Source organism: Heliangelus exortis, chromosome 11 (genome assembly GCF_036169615.1).
Source record: "Heliangelus exortis chromosome 11, bHelExo1.hap1, whole genome shotgun sequence".
Taxonomy (NCBI): Eukaryota; Metazoa; Chordata; class Aves; order Apodiformes; family Trochilidae; genus Heliangelus; species Heliangelus exortis.
The window spans coordinates 14012255-14032758 of NC_092432.1; the positions used below are offsets into that span (position 1 = coordinate 14012255).

Genomic DNA, 20504 nt, shown 5'->3' on the forward strand with positions numbered 1-20504 from the left:
CCCGTGTCCTCGGTCACTGAGATTCCGGGATGTTTTGCCTTTGTCAAATGGTTTTCCTGTGAACCTACTACTTCAGACGAAAACCATCCAAGCCCAGACAGGTTGGGGCTGTGGTGCAAGGGCACCTGGGACATGAGAGTCCCCAGGGCTGGAGGGACTTTAAAGGTCTTCCGGTTCCAACCCCTACAACGGGTAGGGGAACCTCCCACCAGCCCAGATTGCTCCAAGTGCCACCCAACCTGCCCTTCAATGTTTTCAGCATCCATAACTTCTCGAAGAAGCCTTTTCCAGGGTCTCACCACCCTCATTTTTTCCATTAGCTCTCTTCTCAATCTCTCCTCTTCCAGGTTGAAAACATTCCCCCTTGTCCCATCCCTCTGGCTCCTTGTCTGGCGTCCTTCCCCTGCTCCCCTGGAGCCCCATCAGGTCCTATTGGAGGTATCTGAAGGTACTTCAGGGACTGGAAGGTGCTCTCGAGTCATTAAAGAGAGGAGCCTGAAAGAGAGGCCCATGCCAGCCCACAGCTTCCCAGCTGCCATCGCGGCCCCCTCCCCACTGGCTCTTGCCACCGAATGTCCCCAAAGCTGCCCAGAAGAAAACTCCCCACTGATCCCCGACGCAAGGCCAACGGGTGTTTTTATTCCAGCTCTGGTGCTCCTTCCTCCTCTGGGCTGATGCCTGCCCACCTGGTGGCAAGGTGGGGGGCACCAACTGCCCCCAGACATTTCAACACTGATGACTCCCGGTGGCGGGGACCAATGGCCAGCTGGCCAACTGCTGTTGAAGTGTTCAGGTGACAGTGGGTGGTATCACCCAGTTCTCCAAGGCCCGACCCCATCACTGACTCCACCCCCTGAGTCTTTTCTCTTTTTTTCACTTCACAGAATCCCAGAATGTTTAAGTTGGAAGAGACCTCCAAGATCATCCAGTCCAACCTTTGACCAACATCACAGTCAACTACTAAACCATGTCCTTAAGGACCAGGCACTTGGGCACTGAACTCCTCTTCCCTGCAGTTTCCATGGGCTGCACAGACCAGCTGTGGAGATCAGAGCCCCTCTGCTGGGACCTGCTCAGACCCCTCTTCCCCAGCAGGGTCTTCTCCTGAACAGCACTGGGTGCTGGAGTCTCCATGGAGCAAGGCTGGGTAACCCTCTCCTGTTGTCTCCTTGCCCACTGCGCAGCCTACAGGGATGTGGTTCTTTGCAGACCATCCCCACCATCATCTCCTGCCAAGACAAGAGTGTGAAGGTCTTGACCATCCCTTCAGCAAAGACCAGAAGAGTGGGGAACCCCCAGGAGCTGCCTGAGGGGAAATCTCAGACCCTCCCAAAGGCTCTCCTGGAAGGCTGCAAAGGCAGAGACGTGGGCTGGATCCCAACGTGTGCCCCTGAGGCCATACGGCTGCCATGGAACTGTGGTGGCTGCCATGGAACTGGAGGGTTCCAGAACACAGGTGCCGGGCCACTACGGTCACAAAGGGCCACCTGTGATGGGCCACCTGTGATGTCACATGGCCAGGACTACAAGAGCCTGAGAATGGGGCCAGAGGATGCCAGTGTGGCTGAGCTGACCTTCGGGATAACTCGGCTCCTTCCTTGACAGATCGTGTGCCTTCTGTGTTCTGTTCATTGCTCCTTTCCTGCCCACTTTTCGTCAGCTTCCCTCCTCTGTCAAAGGTGATTGGGTTTGGACTGCCAGGACAGAGGAGAGAGGAGGTCAGGTCAGGATACGATACAAGGAGAGGTCTCTCCCTTCCCAGCTCTTGTGGCTTTCCCGGCTCTCCAGTGCTGTGGGAAGGATTCATTTCGGCTCCCTCTGCTAACACCACAGGTGAGCAGCAGGTCCTCTGCAGACAAGGTGACACACAAGGTGGTCTTTCCAAAGGGCCTTGAGCACTGCTGTCAGTTGGAGCCCTGTGACAGCAGGGACAGCAGGGCCATCAGCCTGCAGCTCTGCAGGCACACAAGTTCGAATGTGGGCTGGCTGGCCAGGCCAGCAGGGCACAGGATATTTTCCCAAAGGGATTCTCGACCAGACAAGTTCAATGGCAGCCTCTCCTGAGGCTACCTGACTTTCTGTCTTTGAGGTTTGAGCTTGTTTCCCCGGGTGGTCCTCCTGTAAACGACTTGACTTGGGAAAGATGCTTTCATGAACCAGAAAGGCTTCTTCTCTTTACAAATGTAATTTCCCTGCAGTTGCCATTGGAATGGCTCCACAAGGAAACAAGGACAAGCAGCAGAGACCAGGAGTTGGAGCAGGACTCAAGAATATGGGCAATACCTGCTTCCTCAATGCTGTCCTCCAGTGCCTCACCTACACCCCATCTCTGGCAAACTACCTGCTCTCTCGGGAGCACAGCCAGTCCTGTGAGTACTCGTATGAATGTCTCCTTGTCAATCTGTTGGGCACTTCCCAGGGGTTCCCGGGATGTGGAACTGGATGCAGGAGAAAAGCAGCCCTTCTTTATCAACCCCCTATCAACCCCAGCCTTGGGTTTCTTGGAACACTTTTAGCATAGAAGCCACTTGTCACATCTGTCAGAAGGGCACCTCTTTCTAGCCCTGGGACTTGGTCTCCACTCCTGCAAGTGAAACCTTCTTTGCCCCAGCACAGAAAACTTCTGTCAGTTCAGCATCCTTCTGCAGAAAGGTTCCCAGGCACTTGCCGGGCTTGTTGGGACACTGGCCCCTTGAGAGCAGAGGAGTGGAGGCTGTTCTTACCACTTCAGGATCTCCAGTAGGTTTTCCATTGCTAGGGAGATTTGGCTAACCCAAGAAGCGTCTCTCATTCCCTTCCTCCCTCCCTCTGTCCCTCTTCAGGTGTTCAACCAGGCACCTGTGTGATGTGCAGAGTGCAGGAGCACGTGCGCAAGGTCCTGCATGCCACAGGATCTGCCATCGTGCCTGTGGACGTCATCACTGCTCTTCCAGGTAAGCCCTGTCTGGTGCTTTGTCAGGTTTTCTTCCCTCCTTGGACTGGAGGAGAGAACTCCCAACTTCTTCTTTCTTAGAAATCGGAGGACGTTTCCGGCTCGGCGCGCAGGAGGACGCCCACGAGTTCTTGCGCTGTACTCTGGACGCCATGCAGAGAGTTTGTCTGTGTGACGGCAGCTTGGACACGTCGTGTCAGCAGACCGTCATCCATCAGATATTTGGGAGCTTTCTGAGATCCAGAGGTACTTTTCCGCAACTCTGGCTCTCCCTGGAACTGGCTGTGCCCTTCTCTCTGCCTGTGGGAAGCAGCTGTGTGTGTGACTGGCACAGGAGGGATGAGCAGCGTAAGCGGCACATTCGGTTGCCTTCCCCTCTCGCTGAGCTTTCCAACTTCCCTTGCAGTCTGGTGCTCGAGCTGCCAAGTGGTTTCTGATGCCTACGAGCCCTTCCTGGATGTCCTCCTGGATATAAAAGTAAGAGGGTTTGTAATGGTGCTTCAGGATGCCCCAAGGCGCCTGTAGCTTTCCAGAGCTGAAGGGGTTGGTTTCAAAACATCTCCTGGGAACACACGAGAGCTTGGTGGTGGGTGGCAAGTGGAAGGGACCGTGTCCTACTGCGTTGGCCGTGGCAGCGGTCACCCTGTAGGTGATGGCTTTAAGGTAGACAAGGACACCTGGTCCTCTCTGCACCCTTTACATGCTCTCCTGCTTCCCCTTCCCCCACTCTCTGCACCCATCTGGCTCCTGGGCTGATGACTTGGGTTGTTGTCATTCTTGATGACCCTGCAGCCCACCTGGAGCTGAACGGAGCAGTGCCACAGAGAGGCAGCTCCTGTTGGCCTTGGGAATCCCCGGGGAATGAGGGAAGTGTTCAGCAGAAAGCCCTCTTTAAGGCTGCCTCTTTCTGGGCACTGCTTGCGGGTTCCCCGGGGGTCTCCTCAGCCCCAGCCACCTGGGTGGTCACGCCAGCTCCTGGTGGGGAGTCTGGGGGAGAGCATTTCCCTCAGCTCAGGGCTCTCCTTTCTCACTTCTCCAGGCAGCCGCATCTCTTTCTGAAGCTCTTGATAAATTTGTGAAACCTGAGCTGCTGGATGCCAGAAGCGGCTTTAGATGTCGCCAGTAAGATGATTCCTAACAAACATCTTCATGTTAGATCCTGCCTTGGGGTTTGGTGTGGTTTAGAGTGTCAGGGAGGCTTTGGTGGAGGGGAGCTGCACAGTGACGGGACACAGCTTTCTTGTAGTCCAGCCTTCTGACTGTTCTTCAATGAGACTAAGGGTGTGGGAGATGGGAGAGCTCGCCTGGCTTTCTTGGGGATAGAGAAGAGGGGGCATTGCAAGGGTCCATTGCAGCACTTGGCTCTCTGCTTGCCTTCCAGCTGTGGCCAGATGACTGCTGCCTCCAAGAGGCTGACGATTCACTGGGCGCCCAAGGTTCTCACAGTGGGACTCAAGAGGTTTGAGAATGTCTCCGGTGGGAAGATCAGCAAGGTAAGTTGGCAACTGGAGGGAAACATTCCCTTCCTGGAGCAGGAGGTTTCCCCAGGCAGTGCGCTCTCTCACGGGTTGTTCATGGTGGGTTTTTCCTGCTCCCTTCCTTGGAGAGGAGAGGAGAGTTCCCAAGGGAAGAAAAGTGTGTGCTCTGCCCTGACAGAGCTGCTCTGCCCCAGAACAGTTTCCTGCCGCCCAAACCAGAACATGGAGCTGTAGTGCTGACCAGCTCCAGAGCTGGATTTCCACACACCTGGCTCCTGGTCTTGGCAGGCTGTGTCATCAAGGAATTTGGAATCATTTCTGAGCCCTCTCGCTCTCTCCATAGGTTGTGAAGTATCCCAAGGTCTTGGATCTTGGGCCATACACGACAGCGGGAGAAGCGCAGCGCTACTCCTTGTACGCTGTGCTGGTGCACAAAGGAGAGAGCTGTCACTCGGGACACTATTTCTGCTACATCAAGGTAAAGAGCAACTTCCTTCCTCAGCAGGGGGAATTGTGTCCTGGGGAAGACCAGCTTTCCCGGCAGTGTTCCTGGCAGCCAGAGGTTTGGGGGAGAAGGTCTCCTGAGGGCTGGAGGGGATTGGTTTTGGAGTGCTCTTGGTTCTGTAGTGTCCTGCCTGTGTTCTGGTGGAGAAAGCAGGCAGCTCATCTCCCTCTGATGCCCTTTTTGCAGGCCAGCGATGGGCTGTGGTACAAGATGGATGACTCATCTGTGACTCCTTGTGACGTTGACACAGCTCTGCAGCAAGAAGCCTATTTACTGTTTTATGTCAGGTTAGAACTAGCGTAAAAATGGCTTCAGAATGTGTTCCCTCTTCCAGCTTTGGCTCTTTGTCTTCTCATCCTCCTGAGTGTTCTTCTTTCTGTCAGAGGAGACATTTTCTCCACAAAGTGCCATGGAGTGCTCTCAAAGCTGAACGACCCCATGCCAATCCTTGTCTTTCCTTGCTGGGCTTCAGGCTGCTGCCCAGCTGCAAATGTCTCCTGAGGAGGCCATAGAGGGTATAAAGAGGAGGTCTTGCTGCAGCAGGAGCCCCGTTCCCCCAGCCCCACACAGAGGAGCTGCTGCTCGCTGGGAGGAGTGGCAACCTGCGAGGGGCTGTGCTTACGGTGTCTTTCGTGCCCCCCGCTCCAGGTGTTTCCCTAAAGACTGGGGTCTTTAGCCTCTTCTTATGCTCCTGTGAGGCTGACCAGAGAATAAGGGTGAGCGTGTAAGCAGAGCAAGAGACAGGATCTTAGTGCTTGGAGGGTCGAAATGGAAAAATTATTACTTAGACACGAGGGTCAGCATTTATCTTGGCTGTAGCCTTGGTCTCCCTTGGGCTTTTTTTATCTGTCCTGGTTTGAGAGGAGCAGGAGAAAAAGGTGCCTGGGACATGGCCAGCAATTGTCAGGCTGCTGATGTGACAGTGAGAATGGGGACACACAGCTGTGCCCCTGGGGTGGAGAGGATGGTTCAGGTGACCCAAATGGACTAATGAGTATTCCTTGCCATGGTGCTCAGTATAAAATGGCTCCTAAGAGAGCCCGGTGGTAGAATTTCTGGGTTGGGCCCTGTTTGCTACTGAGCTGCATGTGGTGGTGGTCCTGCTGCTTGTTTCCTTAGTGGAGGAGGAAAGAATTCATGGACGCAGATTGTCATCTGCCTCGTTTAGTAGGTCCAGATTGGTTGCTGTAAGGGTCTCAGGGCTTGTCACTTGGACCCTGGGCTTGGGCAGCCCTGTCTGCTGCTGAGTCCAGTGTGGGACAATTGTGGTTGAGCCAGAAGTAGCAACTAAGGAGGCAGAGTTCCTTATTTATCTCTGTTGGATAGCATTGTATATCTCATTTATAGCAAGGGCTGTTTGTAGTTCAAAGGACGTCTTGAAATACCATAGATGTAAAATGTACTTTCTGAAGCCATTTTAAGTTCTGAAAGATTAGAGAAGTTCCTTTCACACATGACTGTTGTCCATTACATCTGAACATATTTCAAAGCAAAGTAAGTCGCTTCTTTAACCTGTTTTGAGAAATACCAGCATGAGCCTCCATCCCCAGGAGATTTACTGCCCCGTGCAGAGCCCGTCCCAGACATCTCCCTGCCCCCACACAGCTCCCTTGGCCCCACGGGCTCTCCCCGCAGGCTGTGCAGCCTTGGAGCCAGCAGCACTGCCACCCCCATGCCCACCCCCCATGGCCTCTCCTCCTTCCCCAGGACTGAGCAGAGGTCCCCGAGCCAGCTCCACCTGGCCTGGGTGGAGGATGAGGCGGAAGAGATCAGTCTCCCCGTCCCAGACACGATGGCCCAGCAGCTGGAGACAGGTGAGTGAGCGGTTTGTGGCTGCTTTGCTGTGCTCCTGCACGGCAGGGGCTGCTGGGCACATCCCCGGCCTGTTCCGTGCCAGTTCCCCCTTTGGGTCCCCCCGCCCAGGGCTGGCTCTGTCCTCGGGAGCTGGCACGCAGCTGGGTCTCTCCTGCCAGCACCATCAGCTCACCCTGCTCCCTTGCTTTGTTAAAGATTCCTGGTATTCAGCTGGGGAGAAGGAAGAGGGCCAGGAGATGGTTGAGGATGCTCCAGAAGACTTAGGAGAGGTACCTACAGAGACTGCCACCTGCCTTGTGCCTGCTCCACCTGCCCCCATGCTCAAAGATGCCTTCCCAGACAGCTGCCCTAAAAAAAAAAAACCAACCAAAAAAAAAAAAAAGACAGCAGAGTCCTGTGAGTACGAGGGATCAACAAAGGAGCCCCATAATCTTCTCTTGTTGCAGGACCAGGATCTGGAGTGGCTGAGAGATGTGATAGTCAACCTGTCACCCTCTGTCCTCATGAGCCTGCAGGATGTCTCGCAGGTCTGGCATTTCCAGAGCAGGTCCCAGTTTCCCCCGTGCAAACCCCCAGGGAGGTTTCTCCCCCAAAGCCCTCTGCACCCTGAGGGGTACAGAGGCATAGAAAGGAGCAGAGGCTGCAGTGGGAAGGGGCTCTGGCCACCTCCTGGCCATGGCAGAGTGGTGTGGGGATTCTTCCCTGAGGCTGGGAGGGACCCCAGGGACATGAAGGCAGAGCCAGGCTTTGCTGCTGTTCCCAGGAAACTGTGGCAAATGATCCCTGGATAAGGAGGCTCAGGTCCAGACAAGCTCCAGTGCCCCTGACACCCCTTCCCACTGTCCTGGATACTCTGTGGGTATCTCTGGTCCCAGTCCTCGTGTTGGCACCTCCACTTCGTGGACTGAAAGGACAATGGGCAAAATCCTCCAGCTGCCACTAGAGAGGGAGGGAGGGGAGGCAGCTGGCTCAAGCTCTGTGCTGCCTCATTGGGCCTGCTGGGAGGGACCCCTGCGTGTGGCATCTGTGAGGGGATGGTTGCAGTCCAGTGGCAGCACCATCCTCCCCTCTGTTCCCTGCAGGCAGAAAAAATCTTGAGGTGCGTCCACAGAAACGTGGAGCACGTGCGCACGGAACCATCGCGGTTCGTCCTGAGATCCGTGCTTGGGCTGCTGAGCGAGTGCTGCCCCGAGGAAACCGTTCAGACCCTGCTGATGATCAGTCCCTCCTGTGACAAGTATGAGCCCCAAGAGCCCTGGGGACTTGCTCCATAGCCCAGGCACAGCACAGTGGCCAAGGCAGCCCTGCTAACAGAGTGTTCTGGCTTGCAGTGCTGCGCTGGCCATGTGGGAGATGCTGCTGTCCCTGCCCAGCACTTCTGTGACAGTTCTTGACCGGCTGCTCAGCGTGATCCAGGGCTGGAGAGCAAAGTGTGCTGTCCCATCGGTGAGTGACCAGAGCAGGTCTTGCTCCCCTTCAAGGCTGTTCCTGGCTTCCCAGGAAAAGAGACACATCCCCTCCTGCCTGCCCCAAACAGCCCCCTCCTCCAGGCCTTGGGGACACAGCCCCTCAGGGCCAGCAGGGACCTGCCCTGCACCCACCCCCTTGTTCCAGCCCCACGAGGCTGCCCCATGAGCTCCCCAAGGACAAATAGGAACCCCGCCCCTATCTGGGCAGCACTCTGCTTCCCCACTGCCTGCACCCCCTGCCCCGCGCTGCAGCTGGAAACCTGGGGCAGGGGCCGGAGTTGGGTGCCAAAAGGGGGGGGGTCAGCGTGCTGGCCCAGGGAGGCTTGTGGGGCCACCCTGAAGCAGGAGGGGAGTCCTCAGGGCTGCTGGGCCGTGGCCTGGCAGATGGGTCACAGCCTCCATGGGTGTCTCTGTGGGCTGGGCCGGTCGCCTGAGCCGCACTCCCCGTGCAGCCCAGGGGCTTTGGCAGTGCCACAGCAGCTTCCTTGCACTGAGAGCTGTCCCTGTGTCCTTCTGCAGGCAAGGCAGGTCCTGTCCAGACTCAGTCAGCGGCCCCGCTGTCAGGGGATCCTGGAACTGCTCTTCCCCAGGCTCCTCATGAGCTTGATCTACAAGGTTTCCCTGGGAACAGTGATCCTGGGACAGGAGCCGCCTCAGGCCGATGAAGCCAGCCCTTTGGGGTGCGCCAGCCCCTTCCCCTGCCATTCCCCTGGGCCCTCGGCCAGGGCCCCTGCTCTGTGTGTAACTGGACCTTGCTCTGCCCACAGGGTGGCAGTGGAGGGCGTTAAAGCTCTGCTGGACGCTGCTGGCTTTCAAGGGCACGTCCAGAACATCCAGAAGGAGGGCGGCTGGGACATGATGCTGGACGTGGACACCCTCGAGAGAGGAGTCAGCTTGCTGGCCAGGTGAGAGCAGAGGAGCCCCCAGGCACCCAGGCCCCGGGCTGCAGCCGCAGCGCTGGCCAGGGAGCGATCCGAGTGGCAAGGGGTGCTCCTTGCCTGGGGAGAGAGCAGGGCGCATTCAGCAGCAAGTGGTGTGGAGGCTGTGGCTGGGGGCGAAGGCGTGTCCTGGCCTAGGCCAGCCTGGCTGGGCTGGGGCAGGGCAATCCCAGCAAGGCTTTCCTGCCCTGCTCACTGCCAGCACTGCTTTTCTTTCCCTGCCCTGCCCAGAGAGATGAGGAAGAGCCCCGCTAAGCAGCGATACCTCCTGTTCCAGCACGTCAAAGAGATTCTTGACCAGAGGAGGGAATGGCAGCTCAACTTTGCCATGACTTTCTATACTGAGGTAAGCCTGGTGGGAAGCAGTGCCTCTGCCAGATGCTCCTGAAGCCGTCCCTCTGGCACAGGCGGCTGCCGCCGGGTGGGATGACAGTCCCTGGAGCTGGGACAGAGGGCTCTGCTGCCAGTCAGGCCCTGGGGCCTCCATCCAGCCCTTCCTGCTGGGGCAGTGCTCAGCACCCCCACGTGTCCACAGGCAGGGCTGCCCCCCGGAGGGGCTGTGTCAGCCCCCAGGCCCCGAGCTGGCAGTGGTAACCAGGAGCTGCAGAGTGCCAGGGTCCTGCAGCTCTGCCCGTCTCTCACCACTGTTGTTCTTTCAGCTGCTGGGCTGCCAGGGCCTTGGAAAGGATCTAAGTGACGTGCGCCTCCTCCGCTCCTACCTGAGCCACGGCAATCAGACAGTCCGTCTGCTGGCACTCGGGGGCTTGGTGGCGCTCTCAGGAGATCCGCAGATGGTGAGCGAGGCGTAGTCAGGCGGAGCCGCGTTGGCAGCCTGGGGCTGGGGCAGGGGTAACGCGCTGGCTTGGGCCTGGCTGAGAGGAAGGAGGTGGCTGTCAGCAGAGAGAGGGGTGGCTGAGCAGGGGCCACAGAGCCTTTGCTCTCCTTGCTCTCTTCTTCATCCCCATCGGCAAGCGCAGTGCCTGCCGGGAAGCTGGGTGGGAGGCTGGTGCTCAGCATGCAGGGCGTTTGTGCCAGGCTGCTCCTCCACTGCTCCACCCTCACAGAAATTCTTTGTTTCCTCCAGGCAAGAGAAATGCGGGACAGCTCTGTGCTGGACCGCATCCTGATGTGCCTGAAGGATCCATCCACAAACATCAGGATGGGGGCCTTGCAGCTCTTCCAAACCATGATGCGTCTCCTGAAGAGGAAAGAGGCCAGCCCCGTCGCTCTGCTGCTGGTGGAGAAGCTCCCAGCCCTCTTTGGTGATGTAAGGCTGATTTGGGAAACTGACCCCATAGAAGGTCATGGGGCAAGGACAGCTGCCCTCCAGCCCAGCCCTGCGGGCAGCACATGGGCAGGGCTGCTGCCCTCCTCACGCCCCTGGACTCTGCTGGGAGGGCTGCTGGGCTCTGCACCCAGGATGGCTTCTCCTTGGCCTCAGCCTCTATAGAGGTGCCCTGAGCCCAGCAACCCCAGAGCATCTCCCCTCACATTGACCACATTAATAGCCTTGGTCACCGTGGGTGGGGAGAAACTGTAGCTGCAGTCACACCGTCTTCCTTCCTACCAGGAGTCCGGCCAGGTGCAAGAGCTCTCCCTCAGCCTCTTTGGGGAGATGATGAAGGCTGTGGCAAGCAGGGACAGGGGAGAGATGAAGAAGACAATACGTAGGGTCATGGTCTCTCTCTTCCTGCACATGTATACTGAGAGCAGGAGTATGGCCGAGGTACAGAGTTGAAATCTGAGCACCTGCTTTGCCCTTCCTTCCCTCTGCCCCAGCCCTGGCAGCAGCAGCTCATCAGCTCTTGCCCATTTCTCTTGTGCTGGCTGTGAGAGTGCCATAGCTGAGGGGGTGCCAACTCCCACGTGCTGCTCTTTTGCAGGCCTCTGGCAAAGGCCTCCTCATCTGTGCCAAGTTCCTGGGCTGGAGGAATCTCAAGAGGGCAATCAAGAAGAAGAAGACCTGGCTGATTGGAGAGACTTTGGTGAGGACAACCCCCAGGTGCCAGGGCCTGGGCTGGACAAGGGATGCTCCATGTGCCCAGGGTGTGGGTGTGCCTGGGGGGGAAGGGGTGGGATGGGCAGAGGGACTGCTCTGGCACACAGGGAATGCTCTGTGCCAGCCCCATGACATGCCCTTGGGCACTCTCCAGCTGAAGCAGGACAGGAGCAGGGTGGGAGACTACGTGCGTTTCAGCCTGCCCTACCTGCGGGACTCTCGGGCCAGCGTGAGAGCGGAGGCCATGAGGTTCATGGGTGAGCCACAGCCCCCGGGGACCCTCTTCTGGCAGCCCGGCCCCAGCCCCCGGCGCTGCCCTGGCAGGCAGGAGCAGCCCTGTGGCTGTCCCAGGCAGGGCCCTGGCCTCCCGCTGCCCCCTCTGCCCTGCCCTGGTCTTGGTGGCCTTGGTGGCCGCCTGGCTCAGTGTCAGCAGCGCCCTCGGGGACTTGCCCGGGGCCATCCCTGCAGAGCGCTGGGCAGGAGGGCCTGCGGCCGAGCTGGCCGGGCCGGGGGCGGTGCTGCCGCAGTGCTGGGGAGGGGGAGGTCTGACGGGAGCTCTGTGCACAGGGACTGCTGCGCAGCTCCTGGGGAGGAATCCACCTAAAGAGACGCTGGAGGTTCTGTGGAATGGTGAGTAGGGTCAGAGGTGCTGGGTGCTGCCATTCCTGGCTCTGCTGCAGGGAAAGGAGGGAGAAGGTGTGACTGTCCCATCCCTGGAAGTGTTCACGGCCAGGCTGGCTGTGGCTTGGAGCTCCCCGGCCTAGTGGGAGGTGTCCCTGCCCGTGGAGGGGGGTTGGCTTGGGACTAGGCGATCCTTAAGAAGGTCCCCTCCAGCCCAGCCCAGTCTGGGAGCCTGGGATTCCTGAGCAGCAGCTTCCAGCTGCTCCCTTGGTCCCAGCTGCTCCTCCTAGTTAGGGAAAGAGAGGGATGGGGCTTGCATAGAAAGGTCTGTGCAGACAGCAGCCTTTCACCACTGCTCGCTTTCCTTCTGTTGCAGTTGTCAAGCCCTTTGATAAGGACCCTGATGCCTCAGTCAGGTCCCAAGCAGGTGAGACCTTGCACATCCTGCAGACGGTGACGGAGCTGCAGAGACAGAGATGGTCCTTACAAAGACTCTGCTTCTGGCGCTGATGAGGTGGGTCAAGGACAATCTTGCTGCCACCCTCTTCCTGACGGTACTTGCACCACTGCCCCGTCATGGCTGCTGTTCCCCAGACCCTCATGTGCACCCCCAGGCTGTGCTCGACTGTTTAAGTCCAAACGAGTGCCCCCCGAACTCTCCTGTGCCCTGACTCTCCTAGTTAAACCTCCCTAATGTCATCCCAGCAGGAGGAAGTGGCTGTGCTGGGGTGAGGGTCCTGGTGGCATGATGATCCCCGAGCGTGCAGAGCACACAGCATTTGTCCTGGCCCCTCCTGCTACCTGTACAGCAGAGTTTTTGACCTCTCCCACAGAGACCTAGAGCAGCTCGAGTCATGCGGCTGAGCGCACACCCAAACAAGATACCCTGTTGGAGGCAATGGATTCATCACGAGCTGCCCCCGAGAGGCTACAGGAGTTTCCAGCCTTGCCGAGCAGGGTCCGTGTCACCGTGTGGGCCCAGGCGGCTTGGGACAGCTGGGCAGGGCAGAGCTGAGCCAGAGCTGCTCTCCTTGTCTCCTCAGAGCAGCGGGACGTGCAGCCTCCTGGCCTCTGGCATAGCTTCCAATAGGTCAAAGAGGTCCCCAAATAAAATGTGGCTTTTGGAAAGCACAGCATGTGGTGACATCTGTTCTATGGCACCCAGGCTCTGATCTTGGGACTGATGGGTGATCCTGGGCTCAACGCATCACCAAATCATAGGAATTGTCCAGTCTCCATTTTCTCGCCTCTCTGGTGATTGTAGATGCTGAACACTGTGTCACAATCAGGCTGTTCAGTGGCAGCTTCCCTCAGAGACATTTGGGAAAAAACAAAACTCTGTTGTTTGATGATTCTCACGTAGACTAAGTCTGAGCAGTGCTGTGGAGATCCAGCTTTGTGTGCAGTTCTGGGTTGTGCCCTGCAGAGGAAGAAGAGGAACTGTTGCTGCCCAGCTCGTCTCTGTGCAGCCCCTGAGCACGCAGCGTCCTGGCTGAGTCCCCTCCGTGTCAGAGCCCCGCAGCAGCCCCGGCCGTGAGCAGCCGGGCCGGGCACTCGGGCTGATGCCCTGCAGCTGGGCAGGGGCCGTGTCCTGGGGGTGGGGGTGGGAAACACCTGGGGCGGGGGGCACAAAAGCCGCAGTTAGTGCAGCTTGTCCTGGGTTCCTGTTCCTCTTAGCAAACAGCATCTCCTCTGTGTGGGGCTGGGGGCTCCTTCCTGCAGCAAGTCTGCAAGAAGGTCCTTTTGGGGCATCTGAGAGGAAGCAAAAAGCAGGGCTCTGCTACAGCTGGTAATTGAAAGCCCCTTAGTCTGATTGTCGCTTGTTGATTTGGGGGTGTTGGGCAAAGGGCATTGGCTTTGTTGTGTGTGACATCAATGCTCTGTTCTGCAGTACACTGGGCATTGGCTCTACCTGGTTATCTATGGCGATCTCTATTGAACTGTTAGGGTTTTTCTTTTTATGGGCAACTACACATCCTTCCTTCATACCAAGCTGAGTCCATCAGAGTTTGGAGGTTTTGGAAATGGCTGTCCCTCTTTCTGTATGTTTGTGTTGCAAGGGTGCTTTCTTCTCAGTAGACATAGAGGCAGCTGTGGCAATGGCAACACAAGTATGGCCACCACTTGGGCTTTGACAGTGGCTTTTACCGATGTGCCTTGGCCAGTAGTGGCCCAGGTCACTGTTCTGTCAGAGCCTGCAAGAAGCAGTGCTGCTTCCCCATCCTGACCCAGGGGGACAGGGAGTGGGGGTTTCGGATCCATTCCCCACAGGTTGCCCCTGTGGTCAGGCAGTGAAGAAAGGCAGCTGAGCCCTGTGTTACTGAAGGCACAGCAAAGATGGAACACGTGGGGGAGAGCTCTGACGAAGGTGAAAGACCAAATCCTCTCCAAAAGGATGATAAAGAAGAGAGTCTTCTGCAGAAGCTTGAGCAGCAAGGACAGGACGACAGAGAAGTCAAGCTCTGCTCCTGCCTGCACCCTGTTTTTCCACTGTTAGGGAAAGGTGTCCTCCTATCAGACCCATGCAAGCAAACTGGGACATGCCATGAGCTGACGTGTGCTGGTGCTACCTTTGCAACCAGGTAAAGGTGGGACAGATAACCTAGCACTGGCTTGAGCATATGAACTGAAGTCTGGAACCCCGAAAGCAGAAGCCTTGTCTCAGAAGATGTCTGCACCAACCTCTAGTGAAAGGTGTTACAGTCCTGGAACAAACCCATTCTGAGCTGCAACTGCAAGCTACATAACCACCCCTGTTGACAGTGGAAGATAGCTGAGAGATTAGAGGGGCTCTGCTAACAGCCAGGTGGAGGGAAAGGAAAACAGAGCTTCTTAGAGAGTGTGGATTTGATGGCCTGGCACATCAGACCCTGAAGAGTATGGAGCCCTGGTAGATCTTGGTGTACAGTGCCCCATATACCATGGAATCAGGTAGGGAGAGAATCCATCTCCAAACGTGTCAGTAATACAAGCTGAGCTGAGCTTGACTGGGGACAAATGGGAAAAACATTCAGTGGTGATGGGCCCAGATGCTCTGTGCATCCTTGGTGTTGGTTTCCTTTGCAAAGGGTATTATAAGCATGTGGGAGGGTCTAAGGGGTTCTTTGGTGCAGCAGCTGTGGAGACTGATAGAGTTAATGTGATCCAAGACAGCTCAGTATGGATTTAGTACAGGCAAATCCTGCCTGATGAATCTGGTGGCTTTCTATGTTAAGGTAACTGCATCAGTGGCCAAGGGATGACCTACAGATGTGATGTGTCTGGATTTCAGCAAGGCCTTGACACAGTCCCCCACAATATCCTACTCAGCAAGTTGGAGAGAGAGAGATTTGAGCAGACTCTTCAGTTGATAAGAAATTGGGTGGATGGTCGCATCCAGAGGGTAGTGGTCAACAGCTTGGAGACCAGGGACAAGTGGTGTCCCAGTACAGACCCCGGAAGGACCTGTTCTGTTGAATATTTTTGTCAATAATATAGACAGTGGGATCGAGTGCACCATCAGCAAGTTTCTAGGTGATAGCAAACTGAGTGGTGCTGTCGTAAAGCCAAAGGGGTGGGATGTCATCCAAAAGGACCTCATGAGGTTCAACAAGACCAAGGAAAAAGTCCTGCACCTGGGTTGGCACAACCTGTGCTATCAGTACAGGCTTGTGGATATGGCTGCTTTTCTAGAAAGCAGCCTTGCAGAAAAGGACTCGGGGGTCCTGTTGGATGAAAAGCTGGATGTGAGCCAACAGAGTGCATGCTTGCAACTGAGAAGGCCAGTAGCCTCCTGGATTGCCTCCAAAGAAATGAGGCCAGCAGATCAAGAGAGGTGGTTCTGCTGCTCTACTCAGCTGTAGTGAGAGCTCACCTGGAATATTGCATAAAGCTCTGGATCCCTCAGTACAGGAAGGACATGGATCTGGAGCAGGTCCGGAGAAGGGGCATCAAAATGATTAAGGAGCTGGAACACTTTACCTATGAGGACAGCCTGAGGGAGCTCAGGTTGTTCAACCTGGAGAAAAGAAAGCTTCAGGGAGACCTAATTGCAGCCTTCCAGTATCTGCAAGGAGCCTGCAGGAAGGCTGGAGAAGGACTGTTGGCAAGGGTCTGTAGCTGTAGCATGAAAGGCAATGGTTTTCAATGAGAAAACAGTCGATTTAGACTGGATGTTAGAAAAAAGCTCTTTCCCGTGAGAGTAGTGGAGAACTGGAACAAGTTTATCAGGGAGATAGCTGAGGCCTAAATCCTGGAGCTATTCAAGGTGAGGCTTGATGAGGCTCTGAGCAACCTGATGATCTAGTTGTGGATGTCCCTACTTCTTGCAGGGGGGTTAGACTAGATGACCTTTAGAGGTCCTGTCCAACTCAAAATAATCTCTGGATATCAGAATCAGCAGCTGTGTAGCTTGCCTGGGCAAGTGGAGAAGGGTGGAGGCTCAAAGCATCTGTAGGATGTGGATGATGCCACTGGATGGGGCAACAGAGCAGAGGAATTCTTTCAAAAAAGGTGTGAATATGATGCAGCTTCTGTTGGAACCCAAGTTTGGCATTGAGAGAAGCAAGGTCAAGAGACTTGGTCAAGAGGTGCAGTTCTTGGGAATTAACTGGCAAGATGGATGCAGCCACACCCCTGTGGAGGTGGTGAACAAGGTAAGAGCTGTGTCTGCATCTGTCAGTAAGGAGGAGACAGAGGCTGCCCTGGGTGTTGTATGTGACTGGAGGATGCCTGTTCCATAGTACAGTGACATTGTGAAGCCTCTCTTCAGAGTCACTCAGGAAAGAAACTCTTTTGTATGGGGCCCTTATCAAGTTGGGGATAATGGTCCTACCTGGAGCCCCTGGCAGAAGGGCCCAGAGGAGACTGGACAGCGATGGCTCCTAGACTTCATGCTGCTGCCTGCAGTGCTCTCCTGGGCTTCGAAAGGAAAATCTTGTTTCAGCCTGGGATCCCAGAGCGCAGTGGGTCAGAGGTTGGGACTGATTTGGAAAGCAACCTAAGAGCTGCCTGAGCCAAAGAGCACAGTACAGAGCGGGTCTATCCCCTCCTTACCACGCAGCTGAAAGCAAGGGGTGGTGGAAGGTTCAAAACGTGGGACAAACATTTAGCACAACCCCTCTGGTTAATTAATAGCAGGGGATGGATCAATGGAGCCAGCCCTGGCAAGTCTGATGTTTTACAGCCAGGGGAAGGGGATGAGGTCCCTGCTGTTAAGTGAGAGGAATCTCCTGGGACAAGCTGTGTGGATTTCTTCACCCCTGAGCAAAGGCAACACCACCTGTGGGGTCTTGTCTGCTTAAGCCCCTGGGCATTCCCTGGTGGGTGATGCAGGGGAATGGTGATGTCCAGTGTGTGAGAACTTAATTTGACTGTGGCTGAGGAAACTGATGTTCACATTGTACAGTGGAATTTTTCCATCTAATTCTATTGGATAGAGAGATAGAAGCACATGGGAAGGAATCGAGGGTTATTCTGTCCTAAATTTGGGAGGACCCAGGGTAAAAAAATCTGTTTGGGACAGGGCAAGCAAGTGTCAGGCTGTCCATGTAGCAGTAAGAATGGGGAACAGCTGTGCCCCTTGGGAGGAGAGGATGGTTCAGGTGCCCCAAATGGACTAATGCCAGTGTTCCTTCCCATGGTGGTCAGTGTAAAAGGGCTCCTAAGAGCCCACTGGTGGCTTCTCTAGCAGGTGTGCTGCCTGTGTTGGTCCTGTTTGTTACTGTGCCACATGCTGTGCTGCCTGCTGCTCCTTTTGTCACTGTGCTGTATTTTGTACCTGTGTTGTCTATCTTTTATGCTCACTATTCCTATGTCATGAGATGTATGCTACTGCTACTCTGATGAAGGCGAAAGACCAAATCCTCTCCAAAAGGGCGATGAAGAAGAGTCTTCTGCAGAAGGTTGAGCAGCAAGCCCTTGTGAGGTAGCTCTTCCCTCATTACAAAAGGAGGAACCTGAGCCAGAGAGAAACATTCAATCCTTTCTTCTGAAGGACTTGTGAAATGTACAGAAGGACTTTGGCTGGGATGAAGCTGAGACACTTGGCACCTGCTTGCTTTGGTGTTGGGTTGGTGGTGCTGGTGCAATCTACTGAAATAATAGAGAAGGCAGACAGTTGGGAAAGCTGTCCAGAGATGGAGGCATGGATCAAGCAATTGGGAAGAAAGTAAATGCTCTCAGCCTCTGGAGGAAGCTTCTGGCTTAAGATAAGATATCCATGGAACACTATTTGGCAGCATTCCTCTGGGAACACTATTTGGCATCTCCCATTCATGGCTCACTATTTGGCAGCTCCCCTCTCGGACCGCTATCTGGTTTCTCCAGCCCATGGATCACAACTTGGCAGCATGCCCCAAGGCTCACTATTTGGCAGCATTCCCCTGGGGTCACTATATGGCACAGCACAGCACTGTCCTTAGAACATCACTAAAAATGCAGGCTGATCCATGGGGACTCATTGCTTATACATGACTTAGCAAATAGGACTCTCTTCTTTTTTCATAACATTTTTCCATTGCCCTGTTATTCAAGTGTCTCACAGGCAAGGCCATGCAATGTGGAAGCCTCTCTGTTTTCTGCTGTGAGCACCTGAAGGAGATAAAGGCGGAGTTGAGGCCAAAGGTCAAAGACCCCAGCCCTTCTTACACGGAGCTCACCCAGCACAAAGCTGGCCAGGCCACCCAACCTCCTGGCAATGCTCTGGTGTGATCACAGCCCCGGAGCACCTCTTCCCTCCACTTCCTTAATCCAGAGCCGTGCAGAAAGGAGCTGAGCGGGGAATCCAGCGCTGGGCTGCGCTTTGCTTTGCAGCCTCGTTCATCAGCAAGTCCCCGCTGCCCTCCAGTGTCCCTGTCCCGCACTGCCAGGGCTCAAGTCCCGGGAGGTATCGCTTCTCCCCGCCTTCAGACGGGCCACTCGAGAGAAACACCGCAGAAATCTCTCCCTTTCTCATCTAGCTTGGTGGCAAAGCAAATGCCCAGCCAGCTCTCTGCACTGACCGCTGTAGCAAGAAACAGCCTTTTGCTTTCAAAGCCAGAGGGCAGGGAGAAGCAGAGGGCAGCGTGTTGGGGTTTGGTTTTTGGTTTTTGGTTTGTTGTTTTTTTTTTGCTGTATCCACTCTGCCATGTCTGCTTCTTGGTTGTGCCCTATGACACTTCCAGCTTATGATTAACGCCTCTGCTCCCCGTTTCTCCTCTCTGGCACTTCTACACGCACACACCCCACCAGCTCCAGCATGGCTGAGGATCCCCTGACCAGCTGCAGGATCATGGCATCCCTTCAGGAGAATTTGGGGGTCCAGTTGCTACCTGAGACCTCAGTGTGGTTGCTTAATTTAATGAGCAGAAAGAAAAATCTGACTGCCAAAAGAGGGGCGTGAGACCTGGGGGCGGGCGACCATCGCCTCGACCTTCCGAAAGCCATGGTTGATCTCTGCCCTGGAAAGACTGGAACTCCAGAGCCGTCAATGCTTTATGGGGGGTAGCAGAGGGTCAAGTCTCGCCAGGAGCGTCCGGGAGCCCCGAGCAGCAGCAACCGCTTCGCTCTCGTCCGTGCAGGGAGCAGCGGGCACCGAGCAGGTGAGAAAAGCCGTTCCGGGATTTGTTTCGGGTGTAGGGGCGGAAGAGCATCAACAGCACCTTTGGTGCTCTGTCCGGCTTTGTGTTGCGCTGGGATCTTTTTGCCGTGGTCGCCGTGGTGGGGCTGCCCAGAGAGAGGAGCAGTCCCGTAAGATGGGGGAGAGCCTCTGTCCGCACCCCAGAGGAGGGAAAAGGAGCTGGCCTCGACGCTGGACGTGTAAGAGCCTGTTGGCATGATGAGGGCCTCTTGACCTCGACGCAGCCCTAGAGGGAGGTTGTGGGGGGGGAGAGGAGGGAGAACTCCGAGGCTCTCCTCCTGCTCGACAGTAGGGATGGCTCCCCAGACATTGGCCGCACAGACCCCGCTCTCTCTCCTGCAGTGAGGCACCACGCCTGTAGTCAGGGCCTGGGTCTGTTCCTGCGTGGCTGCCTGTCCTGCTGACAGCCCTGGAGTCAGAGCGCGTGTCCCGAGCCGTGGAGGCCTGTGTCCCAGGCAGCCCCAGCTCCCCGTGAGCAGTGCTGTGCAGCCTCTGGCTGCTGCTTTACATAGCCAGCTCCGTTTGCCCAGGGTGGCTGCCTGCGAGCCCCCCTCCCGCTGTGCCTGGGCAGGTAGCTGGAGCAGTGATTTGGAGGGAAGAGCTGATCTGTGAGGTCTTTGTGGTTGTGGTGATTTTGGCCTGTGAGGGGCTAGGTGTGGAGAGCTTCCATGCGGGGGGCCTGTCCTGGTGCCTCTCTGTCTGGCCAGTGTTGTGGGTGCTGAGTGTGTCCTCTTGCCTTTGCAGCGGGAGGTGCTGGAGAAGAAAGAGGAAGCATCCATAGTGTGTTGAAGGAAGCGGGAGGCAAAAGCAAGAGGAGGATCAGAGGAAGCCTGGATGACTGAAGTGGAGGTAAGAGGCTTTCTGGCAAACCGTAACGCTGTTCCTGGGGCTGTGGTCAAACCAGAGCATTGCCAGCACCTTTGATGCTCTGGTCAGCTTTGTGCTGGGTGACCGTTGTTGTTGGGTTTTTGGTTTGTTTTTTTAATGCGAATTTCCCGCTTGCTTTTTTTTCTAAATTATTTGAACTTGGCAATCTTTTTTTTTATTCTTGTGATTTTTTTTCCATTTATGCAAGTTTTCTAACTGAGGGCCCCGCCGTGCAGGGAGGAGCCCGCACCCGGCACCATCGTCGTCCACATCGGCATCCCCG

The 20504-nt window shown here is 55.9% G+C and overlaps 1 protein-coding gene across 2 annotated transcripts; it reads left to right on the top strand.

Annotated features, from left to right (window-relative positions):
- Window positions 1–1446: 1446 nt before the first annotated feature.
- On the top strand, window positions 1447–12282 carry LOC139801048 (uncharacterized). Of its 2 annotated transcripts, XM_071754752.1 has the most exons (24): window positions 1448–1833; window positions 2199–2369; window positions 2823–2933; window positions 3014–3178; window positions 3339–3409; window positions 3972–4054; window positions 4314–4425; window positions 4754–4888; window positions 5102–5202; window positions 6623–6729; window positions 6926–6999; window positions 7177–7257; window positions 7813–7967; window positions 8062–8176; window positions 8719–8879; window positions 8967–9104; window positions 9369–9483; window positions 9797–9931; window positions 10222–10404; window positions 10708–10863; window positions 11021–11122; window positions 11291–11393; window positions 11704–11766; window positions 12134–12282. In XM_071754752.1, exons 2-24 carry the CDS (start codon window positions 2210–2212, stop codon window positions 12265–12267), a joined length of 2760 nt encoding a protein of 919 aa, XP_071610853.1. In that variant the 5' UTR covers window positions 1448–1833; window positions 2199–2209; the 3' UTR covers window positions 12268–12282. The 2 variants fall into 2 exon arrangements, with proteins under 2 accessions (XP_071610852.1, XP_071610853.1); XM_071754751.1 differs by having other exon boundaries at window positions 1447–1833; window positions 11291–11766; window positions 12134–12223.
- The last annotated feature ends 8222 nt before the right edge of the window (window positions 12283–20504 follow it).